Raw genomic sequence first — 22,692 nt, 5'->3', positions numbered from 1 at the left:
TACATTTTTACCGGCTGCTCTAGGAGCAAGAGCCCGTGCCAGCACAAGGCCAGCTAAATCTGAAACAACAACAACAACATGTACATTCATTCAGTAAGGAACCACCAATAAACCAGTCAACACCCAGCCAGTATGTCACTCAAACCCGTCCTTACAAATTAATAGCCTAAACTTTATGTTATAACTGATATTGCAAGCATATGTTTAGCCACAAAAATGTCATGTAATGTTATGACAAAATAAATTGTTTGAAGTTTTGTGTTGCTGAAACTGAAAATAATACTTTTATGAGCAATATGACTGACTAATTTTAATTTGTGTTGGATGTTATTGCATCAGATGTCAGAGAAAAAGTCCCGTGGTGTGTGATGTTTGCTGATGATGTTTTGGTGGACCTGACTAGAGAAGGGTTTTAGATAAAACTAGAGTTGTGGGGACAAGCACTTGAAGATCGAGGTTTAAGGATAAGTAAAGCTAAGACAGAATATCTGTGGACAGGAGGGAGAGGAAAACAGGGTGCAGTTAAGTTAGGTTTAGACGACATCAAGAGGGTTACCACTTTCAAGTACCTTGGGTCCGTTGTGATGGATGAGGCATGGACTCAGAAATAAACCACAGGACACAGTGTGCTTTGATGAATTGGAGGAGATCATCGGGAATATTGTGCGACAAAAGGATTAGTGCAAGAGTAAAAGGGAGGCTTTACAAAAATGTGGTTGGACTAGCGATGGTGTATGGTGCTGGGACGTGGTCAATAAAGAAGGATCAAGAAAGGAAGTTGGAATTGTCAGAGATGAGGATATTGAGATGGATGTGTGGAGTCAAGAGAAAGGATAGGATCAGACACGATTATATTAGAGGGACAGTCAAACTGGCAGAAATGTCAAAGAAGATTCAGCAAAGAAGATTGCAGTGGTTTGGTCATGTCATGCGGAGAGAGGAGGATCATGTGTATAGAAGGGTCATGGACATGGAGGTGGTCTGGGGGAGGAGGAGGGGAGGGCCAAGATTCAGATGGAAAGATAACGTAGCAAATGACATGCGGGAAAAAGGGTTACGAGAACAAGATACGCAAGATGGAGAAGGCTCACACGGAACAGCGACCCCATATAGAGATGGGTAAAGGCTGAAGACAAAGAAGATTAAGCAGAACCCGATTTACTGATAAAGAAAATTGTCGCTAGTTTAATTTTAGGAAACTAGATTGCATACACAGTGGGGCGTATAAATTCTTGGAATCGTCAGTGGATTGATTACTGGTATGTGGCACGTCCGCAGTTCATTAACTGCTCTTGAGTTCATGAACAATTCCAGGAATTTTGGCTCTAATTTCTTTGGTTTGCGGGTTACTTGCTTGTATATCAAATGCAATTCACATAACAGGTCGGTTCCCTTCAACGTAAAAAAAAATGACGTCGAAATATAACGTGTATTTTACATGGCATGATTAGAAATTTCGACTTTTAAATAAGTCGGGTACCAAGTAAATGGAAATGGTGTATTTCCGGCTATGTTTTCCGAGGACACATTTAGGTCAAGAATGCATATTTGAATTTACCGGTCGCCTGACGAGGTACCCCAATGCGCCATCTCTGAAATACATTTATTACTACGGACGTAAACAAAGGTCACCACCGCGCAGGTTTTGAACAATCACTCAATATGCCCAATCAATTATTGCAAGATATGTTACTTGGTCAAAATTCACCTTGTGAGTATGTTATTTCATTGTAAAAATTATGAGGTAAAAGTGATTGTGTGGAAAATGAGGCCATCGTATCCGATCGACTGTCATTCGACAGAGAGATCAATGCAGTTGACCTTCGAAAAATGACGATTGGCCCAACTTGCACGAGAGTAAGAGGGTGTGGCTGGTTTTATTATGATTTTCACCCACGACGGTGTAGCCTAGTGATATTTCAGATTGATTGTCAATATATTGTCGAGTTTATTTTTTTTTAATGAATCGTAGGCTATTCTGCCATGACAGAAAGGCTTCCTTACAATCCTAAACTGTAATGTACCCTAGCCTAGGATAAGTAGTTAGCCTATAGTAATTACTGTTGACTTAGGATGTTATTGATTGTAATGCAGCACTCAGTTTTGTTGCCCCAAGGTCAGGAAGACTTGATAACCTAGCTTAAGAGTAACTCCAGATTAGCTTAGGCACTTAATATTTACACTGTTTCTGTTCATTCTAAAATTGGTGAAACAGGTTTTCTGATTGTGTTTGATATAACTCTCATGAATTTTTAGTAAAATTTTACTCTGAACCATTTTGGACGTGACAATATATAATTCTCCCTTGGTTTAGGCTAATGTTTGCTTTGAACATTTCTGACGGTCATTTTGTTAACAAATGGTTTAGCCAACCACACCTAAGCAAACCTAAGGTACCAGGTCCATACACTGGTGGATGATATTAGTTTGAAAAGATTCAATGAACTTGCCTTAATGAGAACTATCTGTGGGATTAATATCCTTGTGTTTTACTTGTGTGTTTTCCCCCCCACCCAAAAACCCCGCTGTCCCGCTATGGTCCTCCATATTGTAGGATATGAGGGTTGGGTCCACTGTCTTTAAAAGTACTCAATTGCTAACAAAACGATAGTCAGAAATGTTCAAAATCTATGTTAAAACAGGTAAATATTTCCAGGTCCAAAAATGTTTTACTTGTGTGTTTTCTCCCCCCACTCTTTACCCCCACCTGAAAACCCCACTCTCCCGCTATGGTCCTCCATATTGTAGGATATGAGGGTTGGGTCCACTGTCTTTAAAATTACTCAATTGCTAACAAAACAATAGTCAGAAATGTTCAAAATCCATGTTAAAATAGGTAAATATTTCCAGGTCCGAAAATTCTGTAATGGTTTAAAGCAAAATAATATCCAAATTTTACATTCATTTCCATCAAAAGTGCTTGGTTAGCCCAGTACGGCCTGTCAGCCCCCATATCAAGAAATACTGTGAGATTCCCGGTGGGAGACCATGTTTGGATGATGGGAGTGGTATAAGATGAGTAAAAACTGGGATAAATTGTGAAGTAATCCTGCCTTCCTAACCTTGTCTTTGTTATGATGTTGGTGTCGAAACTTCGACAAGAGAGATTGTACTTTTCTGCAAGTTGTGGTATAGTTTTATGTATTCTTTCTAAATTTACATAAAGTGGAAATGCGTATTATGTAGAAGAAAGATATTATGTTTTGTTGTGTTTGTATTTAGTAATGAAAAGTGTTGTTTTAGCTGTTTTGTGTATTTAATTGTAAGTATACGTGCAATAGTGCTTAACTACCAGCATCGGTTGTTTGTCTGGTGGTTAGTCGAATGTTTGGTGTCGGTCAAAGACGGCCATGAAGTCAGTCTCTTCACAGCCTTGATAGAGTGTGGTTCAAGCTAGTAAGGACTCAAGAAAAGTTAATGCAGCCGTAGTTGTCGGTGCCTTCAAATCCACTTAAGTATTCCTTTTCATCTTAAAGTACTTTTAGGGGAAAATTCCTTTAGGAGATATGCATAACTGAATATAAGTAGAATTTCTTGATGTTTACTTTGGATGAGGGTTATGAAGTAGAGATTGTGGCCACGCCAATCTGATTCTACTATATTTCAAGCTAGGAACATTGAATGTGGCAACAGTAAGTTTATATCATTTATGTTCTCATTAATATACACAACGCAATGCATTGATTTAATTGCAGTTTAAACTAGCATAAGAATGATGTAACCTGAGTGTCGTAGTATAAGACTTAGGCTACGATTAGGTTAGTACGTTTCGAATTGTGTAGGCTATACGATAACACTGATGATTTGAAATGCTCTTTGTTCCAATACGATATATAAACCTTCGGTCCTTTACATTAGGAATTACTTTCAGCGTAGGTTGGAAAAGAGCCGTTAAACTCTTGAGCAAGGTGGTTAGGCAGTAGCTACCACCAGGTAGGCGGGAATACCTGCCTGCCCGGATGTAAACACTCCAGTTGTTCTGACACAATATACAAACTGTCGGTCCTTTACATTAGGAATTACTTTCAGCGTAGACTAGAAACGGCCATTAAACTCTTGAGCAAGGTGGTCAGGCAGTTACTACCGCCAGGTAGGCGGGAATACCCACCTGCCCAGATGTAAACATTTCAGTTTGCTTTCAGCCGTCATGCATTGCAGACTTGGTTTCGGATCTCCTTGCCTGACTGTCGTTAAGCTCTTATTATCCTGATGGGGTCTTAATGAATTTTTGTGTATATATTACGTGTGTGTGATATTTATTAATACAAGCCCATGATTTGTGATAACCTTGCATAGCTGTTGTTCCCCTGCGCTGTGGGTTTGATGGCCAAGGGCGTATTTAAAGAAGCATAACTGAGTGGTAATGATTCTCTTCCAGTAGCCCTTTATTTAGGTACTGAAGGCGTTCCTCTGTACGTTCGGAGGTATTAGATTGGGATGTAATATCTTCTCTTCCCTACATTGATCGGGACGAAAGAGTTCGCTTCCCTTCTTGGGCTCTCGCCCTCCATGTACAAGGGCATGACTACTTCCTTCCTACTTGTGCCGAGTGTTGTTTTCGCTGCCTGCATTGAGAGAGTTGCGAGGCGGGTGGGAGTTTGCAGGCATCGTCTGTAAGTTATGCTTCCACGGCGCCCTTGATGGCCTCCCCTCCTTCCTTTTCTCTCCTTGTAGGTTCTTCCTTATCTCCCCTTCCGTAGAGATCTCTCGGCACAGGAGAGACACCATAAGTACGCCCTGAGATTTCAGAGGAGGATGTACTGCCTCTTTGCAGCTGTAGGACATCTTTTTATTTATTTGCTCATACCCAAGGATTGCTGTTGGTTTTAGTTCTTATCTTTTATGGTAGTATGTCAGCTATAATTGTAATTTGTTCCGACACAATATACAAACCCTCGGTCCTTTACATTAGGGATTACTTTCAGGCGTAGGCTGGAAACGGCCGTTGAACTTCAAACAAGGTGGTTAGGCAGTTGACTACTATCCGGGAGGTGAGAGCACTGCCTGCCCGGATGTAAACATTCCAATTTGCTTTTGGCCGTCGTAGCATGCGGACGTCTTCACGCTCTCTGCCTTACTTTTTTTCGTCACTCTTTGGTGGGAAATCTTTGTTTTTTCATATTAATTTCATTATGGACAAGCCTTCTAAGCCTTCCTATCCCCAGTGTGTGTGTCCCGGGGTGGGAGGGAAGAGATGTAATTCATTTAGGTCTAGCGTCGAAGCGGACCCACACGCTCTCTGCCCATCTTGTAGGGGGCGTGTGTGTTCGTGCGACGCTCCTTGTGGTGAGTGTTGCTCTTGGTCCCCCGAGCAATGGAGGAAGTTCGAGGGGAGGAGACGTTACCGTCGTAAGCCTACCAAGGAGTCGTCCGAGGGTAATACACCCCTGACGACTCCAGTGGTGGTGAATGTGTCACGTTCGTTTCTCCCTCCCGGCGAGCTTCCCCTTCTTGCTCCCTCTCCTTCGGGTGAGGACTCCCCCTCCCCTTCCTCATTCGTCTCATCGGTTGTGGAAGGGCGCGGGGTACGGTTCGACCGGGACATCCTCTCGTGGGTCTCTTCCCATTCTGGAGTGGAGTTTTTTCCTCCAGAGCGGGTAGAGGCTTCCCAAACTAACCCGACTTTCGCTTCAGGTCTCGGGCTGGATAGCCAGGCAACTGACTCGTCATCAACCTGGCTACACCTGGGCCTACCTGGTGTACCATCACTGGAGGGACTGGTCTCACATCTTTCCAGCACTCCAGTGGCCACTCACTCTGCAACGACATTTTTATAATAAAATAGTTTTATATATACTTACCCAGTAAATTGATAATCGGAGCCCACCCGCCTCCCCTCACTTGGACGTAAGGGCACAAACAAATTGAGGCTCTTTGCTATGTTGTACTTTCTCTTACACCCGAAAGTGGGCGGGGCATGTCGCCATAACCAAAACAAACTAGTGTGACCCCCAATTTCAAAATTTTGAGCTGCCAGTGAGAATAAACTAATAGCTATGTAATTACTGGGTAAGTATATATAAAACTTTATTTTATTATAAAAATGTCACTTTACAAAATAAAGTAAAATAAATTATCAGAAAAACTTGTATAACTTGGTAATATTAACATATTTTTACAAATGTTTTTTAAAAGAGGTCTCACACAGTGTTGTAAATACAGGTAGTCCCCAGTTATCGTTGGGCGTTCTGTTCCGAAGGCGCGATGATAAGCAAAAATTGCCAATAACTGAAAATCGGCGATTTTCGGCTCTTATCACCGCCGATAACCGGAAATCAGTGCCTCTGTTAGGATGTATCTGCACTAATACCTGATTATCGGCTCTGATAAGCAGAAATCAGTTCATATCAGCACTGAAAATTGCTGATTCTCGTCGCTAAACAGCGCCATAAAACCAGATCATTGATAACCGAGCCCGCCAATAACTGGGGACTGCCTGTAGTCACTTTCAACTCCCTGTGGAAGGTAGAGAAAAATTTGTAGAATTTTTTTTTATCTTACACCATGTGCATTTGCATATCTTCCTCTTTCTACTGATGTGCTTTTTTCTTAAATTTGCCAACCTGAGATTTTGTCTGGTCTTGAGGTGTGCTTGATATATATTTAGCCGGTCCCGAAAAGGTTAATGTTAATGTTGATGTTGATGTTCCTGTGATTTCTGTGAATCCCATTCCCTGCTTTCCATCTATGCCACCCTCTCCTTTACCTGGCTCTCGCTTCCGAACCCATCCCCATTGCCAGCCTCGAGTTGAAGATTGATAAAAGGTTTGAATTAATAGTGGAATCCATGGCCCAGTTAGCGTCATTGGTGAAAGTCCTAATTGACAAATCGAGTAAGATAAATGACTGTTCAGTTGTGCCCGAAGATTGTGCTACGGACTGGCTAGGAGTCCTCTCATGTATCGACAAGGGTATCAGGGATGGCTCCGAAGAGTTGGCGTCCTTTTATACAATGGGAGTAGAGGGAACTGTGGTGTTCTTACACTTCTAAGGGAGTTACTCCCTCGCAGAAGTCAGCGCCCCTATTTTCCCCCCCTAGAAAATAGGGCCACAGTATTGGGGATCTTATCAGATCTCCAAAAGAAGAGCACCCAGGACCTTTTGACCCAGTCCTCTAAGCATTCTAAGATGTCCACCCTTGCTTCTAGGACAGTCTCTCCCCTGCAGATATGTCCCTTTCACGGCAGCAGCCAGAGAGCTTATCTAGACCCTGATCTAGTGTCCGTTTCACTTCACATGCCATTAAAAAGTCCTCATCTAGATCTTTCTCTCGTAATTGAGAATATTCTCCCGACTCCGGTAGGAGCCAGACTCCTTCTCTTCTGGGAGAAATGGAGAGAGAAAGAGGCAGGACCTTGGATCGTAAATGTCCTGAGGGAAGGTTACATCATCCCTTTCAAGGAAAACCCTCCTTTGGTCAGCATGCCAGTCATATTGACAGATACTCTGTAGGCTCAAAGTGGTTTTTAGCCCTCAGAGGAAGTTTTGTCCCTCCTCAGGAAAGGGGCAATAGAGTTAGTAAAGGACGTGAACTCCCTTGGGTTCTACAACCAACTGTGTGTGGTTTCCAGGGCGTCATGAGGCTGGAGGCCCGTCCTGGGCAACAGCACCCTAAATGTCTTCATCCGAAAGACAAAGTTCAGGATGGAGACAAACCGAACCGTCCTGTTATCCATTCGCCTGGGAGAGTGGATTACATCCATCAATATGCGGGATGCATACTGTCCTTCCACGTTCTTATCCATCCGGACTCAAGGAAGTGTGTCAGGTTTGTACAAGAGAACAGAGTGTTCCAGTTTCGTGCTCTGTGCTTTGGTCTCTTGACAACTCCACAAGTTTTTACCAGACTTCTTGCTCCCCCTCGCAAAATGGCTCCAGCTGATGGGAATCAAGATTCCCCTTTATCTAGACGTTGGCTCCTTCGGGCTCAATCAAGAGAGAAGTGTTAGGAGGACCTTCAGAGGACCTTTCTCCTGGCCCAGGATCTGGGCTTAATGATCAACATGCAGAAGTCCCAGCTGACTCCTTCGTAACAGATTCTTTATTTAGGGATGATGATCTCTGAAGAGAGTAGAGTCTTGTCTGAGGAGAGTGAACAAGTTTCTTTCTCTCGAAAACTGTTCTGCCAACTAATGGATGAGGCTTCTGGGAATGTTATCATTCCTACAGCAGTTCGTTTTCCTAGGCAGACTATATATGAGACTGCTGCAATTTTTCCTAAAGGTCAGCTGGGACAGGAGGAATTAACCAGACACGTTCATTTTTCCTGTGACTCCCAAGATAAAAAGAGACCTGTTTTAGTGGAGTTTTAAAGGAAGGCTGTCTGGAGGGAAGTCTCTCCTTCTTCTGAGCCTCAACCTAGACTTCTACTCAGATGCGCCGGATCTAGGTTGGGGAGCTCTTCTAGGAAGCAAGGAAGTCTGCAGGACATGGTCCTTGGAGCAGAAAACTGTCATATAAATGTCAAAGAATTGAAAGCAATTCATCTAGGACTGCAGTTCTTCAGGTCAGAAGTGATCAACAAGACAGTGGCAGTCCACTCAGACAGCACAACTGCCCTGTCTTACATCAAGAATCGGGGGAGGTGGGGGAATACACTCATTCTCCCTTTATAAAATAGCAAGAGACCTTCTTGGGGCGGACCTAAATCACACCAAACTCATGACACCTTTCATTCAAGGGAAATTAAATGTTCTGGTGGATGAATTGAGCCACCAGAAGCAGGTTCTACCCAAAGAGTGGTCCCTAGATCCTCTGGTCTGCTTAGATCTATGGAAGCTGTGGGGGAGACCAATCCTAGATCTTTTCACCACCTCCAGAAACCATCATCTCCCATTGTTTTGTTCGCCAGTCCTGGATCCTTTAGTATGGGCAACAGATGCCATGCTACAGGACTGGTCGAAAAAATACCTCTATGCCTTCTTGCCGCTCAGTATGGTGAGGCAATTAATAAACAAATTTCGAACTCATCAAAATGCACCGATGATTTTAATAGCCCCATTTTGCTCATCAAAGGAGTGGTTTCCAGACCTCCTTGGTCTGCTGGCAGTTTTTCCAAGACTGCTACCTCGAAGACCTCATTTACTCAGAGAGCTTCACTTCAGGCAGTTCCATCAGGGATTGTCTACTCTGGCCTTAACAGGCTACAAACTGTCAGGAAGCTCCTTAGAAAGAAGGGGTTTGCAAGGTCAGCTTTGGAAAGTATTGCCAAGTGTAGACGGCAGTCCTCTGACAAAGTATATCGGGCTAAGTGGGCAATATTTTGAGCCTGGTGCAGAAGGCACGGTATCTCGTCTACTCAGACACCTGTGGCGGAAATAGCAGATTTTCTGCTATATTTGAAAACTTCTAAAAGTCTGTCTACTTCCACTATCAAAGGTTATAGGGCTATGTTAAGCTCTGTCTTATGACACAGGGGAGTAGATCTTCCTCAAATCAGGACTTGTCAGATCTCATTAAATCTTTTGACACCTTGAAACAGGTGGTGGTATTAGTGCCATGGAACTTAGATGTAGTTGTTAAATGGGTGTCCGGCCCTCGTTTGAGCCCATGCGCTCAATTTCATTAAGGGACTTAACTAGGAAGACCCTTTTTCTGGTAGCCTTGGCAACAGCAAAACTGATAAGTGAAATTCAAGCAATGAATAAGAGAGCTGGCTTCTCCCAAGAGAATGCTGTCTGCTCTTTTTCCCTGGGATTTTTAGCCAAAAATGAGACACTTTCTAATCCCTGGCCTTGTTCTTTATCATTAAAAGTCTCAGAAATAGGTCCAAAACAAAAGGAGAGAGCTGTGTGTCCTGTGAGGGCTTTAAAGTATTACTTACACAGAACAGAGGGAGTACGTGGACCCTCAAGTGCTCTATGGTGTTCAGTCAAGAACCCTTCATGTCCATTGTCAAAGAATGCCCTGGCATTCTTCCTCAGAGACCTCATCTCGGAAGCTCATTCCTTAATTGGAGATGATGCCTTTCCCTCTTGTAAAGTGAGAGCTCATGAGGTAGGGGCTGTTGTCACTTTGTTGGCTTTCAAAGGTAATTTATCCCTCTCATCCATTTTGCAGGTGACTTTTTGGAAGTGCAAGTTGGTGTTTGCATCCCATTATTTAAAGGAAATAGTGAGAGTATATGATAATTGCAGTACATTGGGTCCATTTTCAGTGGCTGGCATGGTGTTGGAGGAAGAAGCGTAGGAAGCATTCCTTCCTTCCTTTTTTTCTCTTCGCCTTGTTGAGTTTTTAGGGGAGCCTGGGGTTACTGTGTACCTAGAGTACCCTCCAGTTCTTTTATGGTTGGGTGGTGGTTTTATTCTTTTTGTGGTATAGATGACAATATCTTTTTTCTGGTTGTATTTTGTGTACTGCAGTGGGGGCAGGGGGCAACATTTTATTCTTTGCTAGCAATTGGAATTGTCCTTTGCTGCAAAGTACCCAGTGAAATAGTAGGCGATCCACATCTATCCCGTCACGCCACTGTATGGTAAGATGAGTGCCAACCAGAGGCAGTATCTTCCTGCAGCAGCTCTCTTATCAGGTAAGGAAACAACAAGCATTGTATTAATGCTAGAAACTTTTTCTGTACTCAGATTCATTACCATTCCTAATGTTTTGGGGTAGATATGTCCATGCATCCCACCTGTCAATGTGGGAATCAGCAATGTTATTATTTGGTAAGTTACTTATAAAAAATGACATTTTTATGATAAAATAAAGTTTTATATACAGTATACAGTACTTAACAAGTAATTACATGATTGGAGCCCTCCCTCCTCCCCTCGCATGAACATAGGGGCATAAACAATTGAAGCTCTTTTGCTAAGTTGTTCTTCTCTTTCCCTCGAAATAGGCAGGGCAAGTCACCTACCCAAAACAAAATAGCATGACCTACAAACTTCAATATTTTAGCCACTAGCAAGTGAAACTAATAACAATGTAATTACTTGGTAAGTATATATAAAACTTTATTTTATCATAAAAATGTCATATTGCAATACACTCCCTGAACACCTGAATTAGCCCTTAATCCCACTAGCCCCAACAACCTCAATTACCAATCCCCCTATTGGGAATTTTAACGGCCAGCCGCGTTACCAACGCTGCAGGTAAAATCTTGTCACTGAGCTACCACAACAAAGGGTTGGTAACACTGACACAGGTGTGTGCCGACACGCCCCCTTTTTCAACAATTGCTTTCTGTTCGCACTATTGAACGGTTGTTCCCTTCAGCAGAGCGAAATTTAATCCTATTGCTTGACTCCTCTTTGGTATTTGAGATTTCTGGACTGGATTTACTGACCTTTCTTTCGAATTAGAACCTTCTGCATGGATTTACTGATTCTTCCCTGGATTTACGACCTACTGCTTGGATTTCTCAGCCTTTCTGGATATTTCGTTGTGGAATGTCTTTGGATTTGAGTTCACTGGTTCTTGAAACTTGATTGATCATTATGGACAAGTCTTCCTCCTCTCCTGCCACTACCGTGCCTTCAACCTCGACTTCGTCTGCCCCTAAGACCGTGGATGCTAGCACCCATCACTCCTGCTCACCTTGCAAGAAACGGATGAGTACTTTGAGACATAATAGACACTCCATTTGTCATGCATGTAGAAAGATTCAATGTAATGTACAAACACGTTGCGATGACTGCTCAGATTGGACGTTAGAACAGATGGAAGATTACATTTGCCATCGCAAGTCGTTTGCTAGCAAGGGCAGCAAATGGTGGTCGGATTCTTCATTGCCTCAAGGACCTCAGGCTTCGGTTTCAGATTTAGCGAGCTCAGAAATAGTTAAACAGTTAGAAGATAGGATTACGAGTAGTATGACAAATTTAGTAACTAGTCTTTTCCAACAATTTTCAAGCAAGGATAGTAGTATTGTTAGGATGTCTAATCTTTCTTTCTTTTTTTCAGCTCCCCTGTCTGTTCCAGAACCAGCCCTAACAGGTGCTGAGGGTAATGGAGAACAGCAAGCCTCCGAGTGGGTAGGTTCTGCCGGCCTCCTCGGCGCGGAGCAGACAGTGAAGGACCCTCCCCCCAACCCCCTTGTAGTGTTGTTTGAAAAATCCATTGTTGAAAACATTAGTCAGGATCAAGAGCTAGGTATGACTAAGACGGATAGCTCGGGATTAGGTAGTGAGGAGAAGGCATCAGGTGTGCAGAGTCATTCTGCTGTTGGGGTTTCGGTTTCTAGGGGAATTTGTGCTCCGGCAAAATTTTCACCTTTACTGCTTCTGTTTCGACCTGGCGCAAGGTCGCCTCCATCTAGTAAAGCGGATTCGGTTGTGCCTCTTTCGGCTTCTAAGAGTGGTTCGCGTGTCAGTCTGGGGATGTGGCAGAATATAATGCAGATTTGTTGGGTCTGTCTAAAGGATATAGACTTTTGGTGAGAGGTTGTTTGTTGAACAGGTTTTCTAACATTAGAGAATATGTGACTCAGGAGTGTCCGGAATTTATGTCGGACATGCTTCAGGATTATCAGGGAGGGGCAGATTCAGTCTACCTTCTGTCCCTTCGTTCTAAGGATTCTGCTTTTTCCTCTGGATTATCTGTAGCTTTGCCTTCCTTGTCCACATTCTCTGTTGCCCCCCTTTCAGTCTCATCTTCGGCTTCTTCTTCTTCGTCGTCTGCCCTTCCTGCGGCTTCCACATCTGCTTTCCCTCTTTCTATGAACCCCTACATCCCCTCTTCTCAGGTAACTTTTTCTTCTTACGCCATTCCTCTGTCTTCCCCCTTCCCTTCGCCTTCCCTTCCACAGTTCAGCCTTATATGGTAGGAGGATCTTCCGGGCAGGTGAGAACTCATCTTCGGCAAAATTTGGCCTCAGGTGCTTCAGGTTTAATCCGTTCGGGTATGCACAACCCCTTGCTTCCGCTTCAAGCATCAGGTATTCCGGGTATTTCCTCGAGTTTGCTGGTCGCTTCTAGTTCGGGTTTGCAATCCGCGACTTTGACTGGGCTTGTGGTACCATCTCCGATCGGTCCGAGGTTTTCATGACCCACTTTTTCTGCTGCGGAAGCTTTGTTGGTAACTCCTACCTCTTTCATTCTCCCTTCTTCTTCTTCACCTTCTTCAGCCCCTCTGCAAGCGTTTTCACTTACGCATCCTCCCGCAGAGTTTAGTAACTCAGGTTCGGGTTCTCTCACTCGGCTCCCCTTTGGTAGTAATGTGGAAGCGGTTCCAGGTCTCTCGGCTCCTTCCTCTCTTCCTCCCCATGGAATCAACAATTTGGTTCCAGCTCCGGTACCGGGTTAGGTATAGGTATGCAGCATTCTGAATTTGGTGGTCTGTTTGTAGATCCTGTGTCATCGTCTGGGCGCTGCTCAGCTCCTCCTCCTTCGTCTGTCTTGGACTGTTCGGACATGGCCAAACTGGATTCTCATCCAGAGGTTCAGAAAATTCTGGAGGATTTGGAATGTCCTTTTTCCAGTGGTAAGGACTACAGATGTATGCTTGAGTACGTCACTTCCTTGTACCTTCAAGCAAGAGCTCAGGACCAACTGCATGCGTCAAATCAGTCTCTATTCAAGTTGTTCTATGCCACTAGCCAACTCCTGTTCCCTTTTCATGCTGACTGGCTTGGTTTGATTGGGTTAGGCAGGCCTTGGAGGAGGCGGACAGTTGTCTGGCTTCGGTGGCAACTTCTAACAGGCAGGACATTTCTCTTCTTTCCCCTCAGGAGGTGATCTTTTCAGTTCGTGGTAATCCTTCAGCAGGTGTCAGGTTGCCACTCAATGAATCTGTTGAGGCAATCCTATCTAGGTCTCCGGCATTGTCTCGTCTTGTAGGGATTTCTCTTAGGGAAGCAGCGGCTCTAGAAGACGTGTTACGTAATCAGACGGAGGCTCTTTTGCACTCTCTGTGGATGTTGTCAGGGTTAATGGGTTTCTTAAAGAATGACGGATATATGCCTTCGGATCTGGGACTGTTTGACAGTTTAATAACTTCTGTATCAATGGGTCTGGATCATCAAGCTAATGCCTTGGCTTCGTCGACGACTTTTGTGAGTAAGAAGAGGCGGGATTTCTATCTTAGTCATCTTCCCCAGCATTATCTGGATATCATAAGAGGGTTCTCCTTAGAGCTTCTTTAGCTTTAGCCAATTCCTTGTTCAGGGAGGAAGATGTGGCTAGTATGGTAAATTTTGTCGCCACCAATTCAGCCATTGAATCACAGCAGGCTAGATAAGGTTAGCAGCCCAAGGTTCTCGTTCCCCTAAAGGTGTTCGCAAGTCTTCCCCTTCCAAGAGAACATCTTCGAAGTCTCCCCCAGAACACCCAAGAGGGTGCGTTTTGCAAACAAGGCGGCATCGGTGTCTGCTTCTAGACCCTTGTCATCACAGGATTTTACCAAATAGGAGATATGTCCCTCGTCCGTGGGAAGTTGTCTCGTTCCGTTTTGGCAAGTTTGGAAGGAGTTGGGGGGCAGAAGATTGGGTTGTAGAGGTCCTGAGGTTGGGCTATTGAATTCCTTTCCATTCCCTTCCTCCTCTGTCGTCCTTCCGGTCAACCTTCTGAGTTATTTCCAGTCTTCCATCAGGGGGATGGCTCCAGCGAAGGAGATTCGGGCCCTGTTGGAGAAGGGGGCGTTGGAACCAGCTTCTCTCTCTCCAGGCTTCTACAGCAGAGTCTTCGTCGCAGCAAAAGGCGGAGGTGCGTGGAGGCCCATTATAGACCTTTCGAGCCTCAACCGTCAGGTGGTGACGGTGAAGTTTTGTATGGAAACTGCACAGTCGGTGCTGTGGTCAGTCAGGAGGGGGGACTGGATGATCCCGGTGGATCTAGAGGACGTGTACCTCCAGATTCCTGTTCGTCAGGATTCTGGGAAGTACCTCAGGTTCGTGTCTTCCGCCAGCACCTTCCAGTTCAAAGTTCTCCCCTTCGGGCTGACCACATCACCAGAGGTGTTTACGAGGGTCGTCTCCTGTGTCGACAATTATGCATCGTCGGGGATACAGGATGTTGAGATATCTGGACGGTTGGCTGATCCTTGCCTCCTCTCTAGAGGAGATAGTAAGGGTGAGGGACTTCTTTTTAAAACTGTGCAGGGTACTGGGAATTTGACTAAACCTGGCCAAGAGCTCCCTAGTACTAACTCAATCCATGACTTATTTAGGGTTGAGTGTTCTTTCTCTTCCTTTGAGGGTTTTCCCAACCCGGGAGAGGATACAAGCTGTCCTACAACAGGTAGAGGTATTCCTGTCTAGCAGGGAACAGCCGGTATCAGCTTGGAGAAGCTTCTCAGGGAGAATGTCTTCTCTTTCTCTCTTAATTTCAGGGTCACGTCTCCAGATGTGCTCTCTTCAGGTATGTCACAGGAATCACTGGGACTTCCACAACGAGAACACTTTCATAGTCTGGAACGATTCTTGCCTTTCGGATCTGCTGTGATGGTCAGAAGAAGGGAATCTGACACCTGGAAGGTCTATCGACTCCCCTCTTCCCGACGTTCACATTTACACAGATGCCTCAGACCAGGGTTGGTGAGCAACCTTGGAGGAAACCCAGGCTTCGGGCCTTTGGGGGGATCGGGAACGAAAGGAATCAATCAATCTTTGGAAACTCAGGGCGGTAGAAGAGGCCCTCAGGTGTTTTTCAGATCTTGTGCACAACAGAGTAGTGGCTCTGTTTTGCGACAATGTAACTGCAGTGTCATATCTGAAGAAATCGGGAGGCACGAGATCAACAGATCTCAGTATTGTAGTTCAGAGAGTCCTGAGATGGGGCGAAGAAAAGGAGGTTTCCCTTCTTCCTCATTTCGTATCAGGGAGCCTCAATGTGCTGGCCGATTCGTTAAGTCGCTCTCGTCAGGTATTTGGGGGGAGAGTGGACTTTGGCTCAGGATGTAGTAGGTCAGGTTCTCCGGAAATGGCCAGCAACAGTAGATTTATTCACAATAAGATTGAACCATCGTCTTCCAGTGTACTTTTCACCAGTGGCGGACTCCATGTCGATAAGCACCAATGCGATGCTACAAAATTGCAATCGAATGCAGGTAGATGCCTTTCCCCATTCAGGCTCATTCATCAAGTAATCAGGAAATTGCGGGAAGGTGTCAAGACGGATATGACCCTAATAGCTCCTTGCTGGCCCCAGTGTCCTTGGTTTCCGGAACTCCTAGAGCTCCTCACGGAAGTTCCGATGTTCCTACCCGTGCGGAAAGATCTTCTCAGACAACCGCATCTCCATCATTATCACCCAAACCCTCACGTGCTGAACCTAGTTGCATGGCGATCATCGAGTGAGCAGCTAGACAAACCGGACTCTAAAGCTGTGGCTGGACAGCTTTCTTTCACCTTGAGAAAGTCACCCAGCAAACTTTACCAAGTCAGATGGACAATGTATAGAAGTTGGTATCATAAGGAAGGTCACTCCATCTGTAGACCTTCTATTGCTAAGATAGCTGAATTTCTGTTATTCCTTAGAAAAGTCAAGGGACTTTCATATTCGGCTGTTACTGGCTACCGCTCAATGCTTAGCAGTACATTTAGCTTCCATTTCTTAGAGATTTCTACTAGCAAAATCATCCATGATTTATTGCGTTCTTTTAAGATCGAATGTCCTGTTTTGTCGAATCGGGCTCCTCCGTGGGATTTGTCGGAAGTACTTCATTTTCTGCATTCCCCCTGCCTTTGAACCCATTGAAGTGCTAACTTTAAGACAGCTGACTACTGGAGTTTGTGGCGAAGACGGAGTCGGAAGTTAACCCTCTTCCTCGTTCATTCAGAGTTCTTTCTCTGCAAGAGTTTGTTGCTGGCGACCCAGAGCGGAGATGTATTATGCCTGATGCGAGCATTGAAAGTTTGTCAAAGGTGTTAAAACTCTGTCCTCGTCGCATACACTTTTCGTCTCTCCATGGAATCCTTCCCTTTTGCTGTCAAAGAATGCGATCAGTTACTTTCTGAAGGAGGTAATTTCCCAAGCCTCTCTGGGTTCTTCTTCTTCTTCTCCGTCGTCTTCAAGCCCTGTATTACCCCAAACACACAGCATTCGAAGTATTGCCACTTCATCTTTCTTTCTAAGGAATTATTCAGTATCTTCTATTCTGGAAGCGGCTACTTGGAAATCCGTCTCGGTATTTACTTCCTTTTATTTAAGAGATGTTCAATTCGCCTCGTCGGAGGGGTATTTGCTTAGTCCGTTTGTAGCGGCTAACTCTATCATATAGGGTGCGTTCATTTTAACTGAGGGAGTATTCTCATAGTCCGTTATTGCGACCTACTCTATTATCCAGGGTGCGTTCCGTTTAACTGAGGGGATATTCTTTTAGTCCGTTGGTTTGTAGGTTAACCAGATAGAAGAATTCCTTGTTAGGCAGCAGTGATAGCATAATCACAGGGAATTAGGTTAGTACATTTTCTTTAACTATCGTAGTCTCGGATAGTTTTCCCTGCGAGAGTCCAAGGGGGTGCTCGAGTAGGTTAGGTTTCTCGTCGACGCCGAGATACTTCGTCGCTGGTCGGTCGCCTGACCCTTCCTTAACCCAGACGGGTTACCCGGAGGGACAGCGGCTCTGCACACTGCTTCACTTCCCTCCATACATGAGAGCCTTTGAATAGCCACATAGGAGGTCGACGGACAGAGACAAGACTGACCTGACTGACGATCAGAGTACTCTCCAGTATGTCTCTTCCCCGAAAACATCGATCATTATGGTGAGTGTAGAAATAAACAGATAGCCTATGCAGAACAGATTGGTGAGCTACCATCTCTGAGGTTGGTAAAAGGGGCGTGCAATAGAATTGATCCCTCCTCCTCTAAATATTGTTAATCGGTCTAATTCAGGTGTTCAGGGAGTGTATTGCAATATGAAGTTTTCATAATAAAACTAATATTATAATACCTACCTGAACACCTGAATGATTCCCACCTTCCTTTTGCCACATCAATTTGACCTTGAATAAAGCAATTGACAAAAAGGGGCCGTGTCGGCACACACCTGTGTCAGTGTTACCAACCATTTGTTGCGGTAGTTCAGTGACAAGATTTTACCTGCAGCGCTGGTAACGCTGGCCGTTAAAATTCCCAATAGGGGGGATTGGTAATTGAGGTTGTTCGGGCTAGTGGGATTAAGGGCTAATTCAAGTGTTCAGGTAGGTATTACAATATTAGTTAACTCCAACCAAGAGTTCAGGTGTCTTCCTTACGAAAGGGCCTGTATTTTAGGCTGCTCAAAGAGCAAGAACCAGGACATGGCTGGCTTAATATTAATCTTTCCAGTTCTTGCTCTTACAGAAGCCCAGGGGAAGGGAGGGGGAACACTGAGGTGGTTTCCCTTCCCAGCTGCCACAAGTAGGGGGATGTCTGTCTTGTTCTTCAGGACAGTTCAGGTTACCTTTTTGAGGACCACTACCCCCTTCTCCGCCTTTGTTGGACATTGATCCCCTTTCCAACCATGGTCACCCAAACCTGGTCCCATTGGTAGAGGTGGGGGTGCTGGAAAAGAATCCAGTGGAAGTTGTAGATAACCTGTCTCCAGGTTTCTACAGTCAACTTTTCATGGTGGAAAAGTCATTTGTGGCTGGTGACTTGTTATCAATCTCTCTCCTTGACTGAGTTTTATCTTAGAACTTGGGTCGATATGGAAACAATGGGTGTGGTGTTGGTTTCCATCAGAGAGGGTAAAGTCATGCTTTCTGTGATCCTAAAAGGTGTGCTACAGGAAGACCCCATTTGTCTGCAGAGGGACTGTTTACCAGTCCGAAGCCCTGTGCTTCTGGCTGGGAATAGCCCTTCAGCTGTTCACATAGTTGTTCACCTTTGTGCTAGCATGGGATATGCCTTCTGCTGTTCTTGATGATTGGCTGGTTCAGGCACCCTTAGAGAAGAGGAACAGCCTCCTCTCATTTTGTAGCAATTTGGGGATCAGTGTCATGAAAGAGATGTTATTTCCCCTTTATCATGATTTCTCTTGCCACACTTTCACTTTCACAATATATGCTTCACATAATTGTATCTCTTGTTTTTATGACCATGCAGCCCACTACCAGAACATGGACAATGGTCACCTTGGACTTTTTTAGAAACAACCAAACAAGGTCTTCTCGAGTTCTTAGTGAAAAGTCCGAACCCACCAGCTTCTAACAAAATTCAAGAGTTTCTGAATTTCCTCCCTCTAGGATTGTTTTTGGTGGTGATGGGCAAGCCTTGTGGACTTCTCTGAAAAAAGGTCTGAATTCACAGGCTAAAATAAAATGTCAGTGCATTTTTATTAGTGCCAGCAAACACATGGAGATGTCCAAGAATACTGATTCATGAGACAAGCAGGCATATGGGGTATCCTGTAAGGAGGACAATTCTCCAGTCTGGCTGAGAGCTCATGATGTCAAAGGCATTGCCTCTTCCCTAGCCTTTTGGAAAAACTTTTCAGTTGCTCAGCTAATGATGGCTGTTGCCTGGCATCAGCAGACCAGCTTTACTTAATTTTACCTTAGGGACATTGTCCACCAGTTCTTGAGAACCTTCTCCTTGAGACCATTTGTATGCTTCTTAATAGGGTGTGTGATCATCCAAGTTCCTTTTGGACAGAAAAGCATCTCACCTAAGGTACTCAGAGGGCACGAAATTTGAGGTTGGATGGTTCTCCCCTTCCTTTCTTTCCTTCCTGTATAAGGCAGCAGTTAGGCTAAACACTTGTGGATGCAGACCACAATGCAGGTGAACTTCACAATCAGGAATCTTGTCTTAGAGCTTCACAGAATCAATTGTGCTATAATTGACGTAGATGTCAACTACCTAAGGAATGAGTCTTCTCCATAAAAGACAATATTTTTTATTTCCATATAAACAAGTATGAAATGTTCAGAGTATTTGTATTGTTCCTAGGTATACAGACCAGAGCCTTTTATCATGATCCAGCCTTAACCACCCTGCATAGTCCCTCATTCTGAAGTACAAAGTGCTTGCATACAGCAGATGAGTGGAGTACCTACCTACCACCAATTAACCACCTTCATACTAAGCTTCAGTGATCATTGTCTGCTTTTGCTAAGGAATATTCCTAAGGCTCTGGTTTGCATTCATAAAAACAATGCATATTATAAAAATTTGAAATTTTTGCTATGTATACAAACCATTGAAACAGCCTGGGGATAGTCCGTGATGTAGAAGGGAGAAGTTGTCTTACAACAGGTGAGTGGGAAACTCCCCCCCACTCACTTACCTGTCACCAATCAACCACCTTGTTACCTTGCTTCCATGACCTTTTCCACCTTGCTGTGACTAATATTGCTACATAAAAGACTGGTTTATGTATACAGTATATGAAAAATATAGATTTTTATTTATGTACCTATCAAAAATACAAATACTGTATCTTTAAGAATTTAATATTTTTCATACAAACCAATAAATTATATTCTGATTTTCCCACTCCAAGTTCTTTGATTTTTACTGTTTTGTATTCAAAGTTTGCAAACAGTGAAGAGGGTTGTTGGTTCCCATCTGTGGAACCAGGTTGTCCATGTATGAATGATCGATCTTTTCTTATTTAGAAGACAATAGACTTTGATTCTGGGAATATTCAAGACTGAAAATGTGTACTCTATACAATTGTTTATACGAAAAAACTAGTTTTATGTTTTAAAATTAAGTGTTTTTTATTTTATGCCCCAATTAATATTTTATATATATCTTTATGTTCCAGGAGTCAAACGTAACCTTTGACCAAGGAAATACCAGTCATCACCATGGGTGATAGAACTCTTCCCCCTCAGGTAGAGGGTCATCCCCAGGTTAGTTTGGTTGTAGTTCCAACAAATTTATTTTATTTATCTTTTTTATAAAGCTTGTGTTTTGTATGAGACCCTCATTATGCCAGTTATAATTAAGTAAAAATTCATTATTTTTACTTAAACTGGGTAGCTTTTTACATTGTAATTGTCAAATTGTATTACATCCAGTGATTTCAGTTTACTAATAGTCTGGTGCCACGAGTAGCCAACCCTAGATTAGGTCTCCAAACTTTAACTGAAAGTAGACATTGCCTTAAACCCCTTAAATCTGTTATTGAGAGATTTTTCTGCACCTAATGAAATACAATAGTGTTTATGTTATGGGTGACCTGTGATTGTGAGATTGTACGTGAATGTTTTGTTCATGAGACTTACCTGCCAGATATATATATAGCTGTATTCTCCGAAGGTCCGACAGAATTTCAAATTTCGCGGCACACGCAGTGGCCGGTCAGGTGGTTAGTACCCATTCCCGCCGCTGGGAGGCGGGTATCAGGAACCATTCCCATTTTCTATTCAGATTTTCTCTGTCGCCGGACTGTCAACACCTGTTGTCAGTTCCTCCGCCTTTGGATTTCGAAATTTGTTGTCACTTAAGTATTTTGGTTGTTTTTGGTATTAAACTGGATCTGTGACTTGGCATACGCTCTTTGTGGACCGTTTTGATTTTGCTTTTGACTTTTCTTATAATTAAGATGTCTTACCTCTAGCTATCGAGTCTGTAGCTTGGGTGAATGTAAGGTGAGGCTATCGAAGACTTTGATAGTTCCTCACTCTTTATGTATATATGTAAGGGTGTTCAATGCTCTATGATAATCGGTAATGAATGTGTGGGATTGTCTGAGGGTGAGTGGAAGAAATATGAAGCCTATATGCTTAAATTGGGCGTGATAGGCTGAGGAAATCTTCCTCCTAGAGTGCATCCTTAGTTGGACAGTCTGGGTTTTCTCCGACTAGTAACCCTGTAATAAATTTATTACTAACCCTGTAGTTTGTTGCTGCAGAAGGTAATTCCCTGGCTCTCGTGTGGAGTCAATGCGTGCTCTTGAAACTAAAGTGAATGCAATTCAAACGCATAGTGTTAGTGCTAGTGCCCTAGTGTTGTGGAGGGGGCGTCAGATCGGCCCTATAATGCCTCTAGGCCTGGACCTCTGTCGAACTCCCAGGACCAGGGAGGGGGCATGTCGAAAGCCGCATGAGGGTTACGGGGGCTTCCCACCGATCTGGCGTCCCTTCGACAGGTCCTGATGACGCTACCCAGGCTGCCAGGGATCGTGCTCAGGCACGCATCCTGAAGGATTGCTTCTCGTCCTCCGACACGTCCTCCCCGCCTCGGGGTTGGAGCTCTCGGTTGGACTCTCGCCCTCTTAAGAGAAGCTTAGAGGAGAGGACGCTTCACGTCCTCTTCCTCTAGACGTTTGTACTCTCCCCCGAAAGTTGCGTGGATATTCCTCTGCAGAAGAGAATAAAGTGTTTTTCGAATGATCACTCTACTCGACCCCCCTGTCGCGCTAAGGCAAGGGCTAGAGCTTCTTCCCCTGTGGAAGGAAGTATACGTCTCTCGCCCCTTTCCTTCTCTCAGGTTCAGCCCTTCTCCCGAGAGAGTGGCTTCTCCAACGCGTAAGATTTTGTTGGGTTTGCAACAACAGCTGGATGCTCTCATGAACCTTTCAAGATTCGTATCTGCCTGTTAAGAGGTACAGTCTTTCACCTTCGTCTCCCGCTTCGAACGATACAGAGCGTCTGTCGTCTAGAGAGAGTGTTTAGTGGCTTCCTATTCGTCTTCCCGAGTTGAGGTGTTGGCCTTTTCTCTTGTCTCGCGCCAGGAGCGCGTCTTGCTCTTCGTGCGCTTCTCACGCTTCACGCGCTCCTCACCTTGACGCCGGCGCGCGCTAGCCATGACGCCGCGCGCCACGCTGCTGTGACTCTCTTCTAGTACTTGCCACGGAGCCTCTCGCGTGTCACGC

At 44.3% G+C, this 22,692-nt stretch overlaps 1 protein-coding gene across 2 annotated transcripts in view; it reads left to right on the top strand.

Moving 5' to 3' along the window:
- The first annotated feature begins 1,544 nt into the window (after positions 1 to 1,544).
- Positions 1,545 to 22,692, top strand: part of LOC136844459 (uncharacterized) — a 264,237-nt gene continuing 243,089 nt past the window's right edge. For both annotated transcript variants that reach the window (XM_067113714.1, XM_067113713.1), the window contains exons 1-2: positions 1,545 to 1,711; positions 20,638 to 20,725. In XM_067113714.1, coding sequence (XP_066969815.1) covers positions 20,681 to 20,725 — 45 coding nt within the window. In that variant the 5' untranslated portion in view covers positions 1,545 to 1,711; positions 20,638 to 20,680. The remainder of the gene's footprint in view (positions 1,712 to 20,637; positions 20,726 to 22,692) is intronic.

The sequence above is a fragment of the Macrobrachium rosenbergii genome, chromosome 12 (genome assembly GCF_040412425.1).
Source record: "Macrobrachium rosenbergii isolate ZJJX-2024 chromosome 12, ASM4041242v1, whole genome shotgun sequence".
NCBI lineage: Eukaryota > Metazoa > Arthropoda > Malacostraca > Decapoda > Palaemonidae > Macrobrachium > Macrobrachium rosenbergii.
Note: the sequence above shows the minus strand (reverse complement) of the source record. Positions and strands in the feature narration are given on the sequence as shown.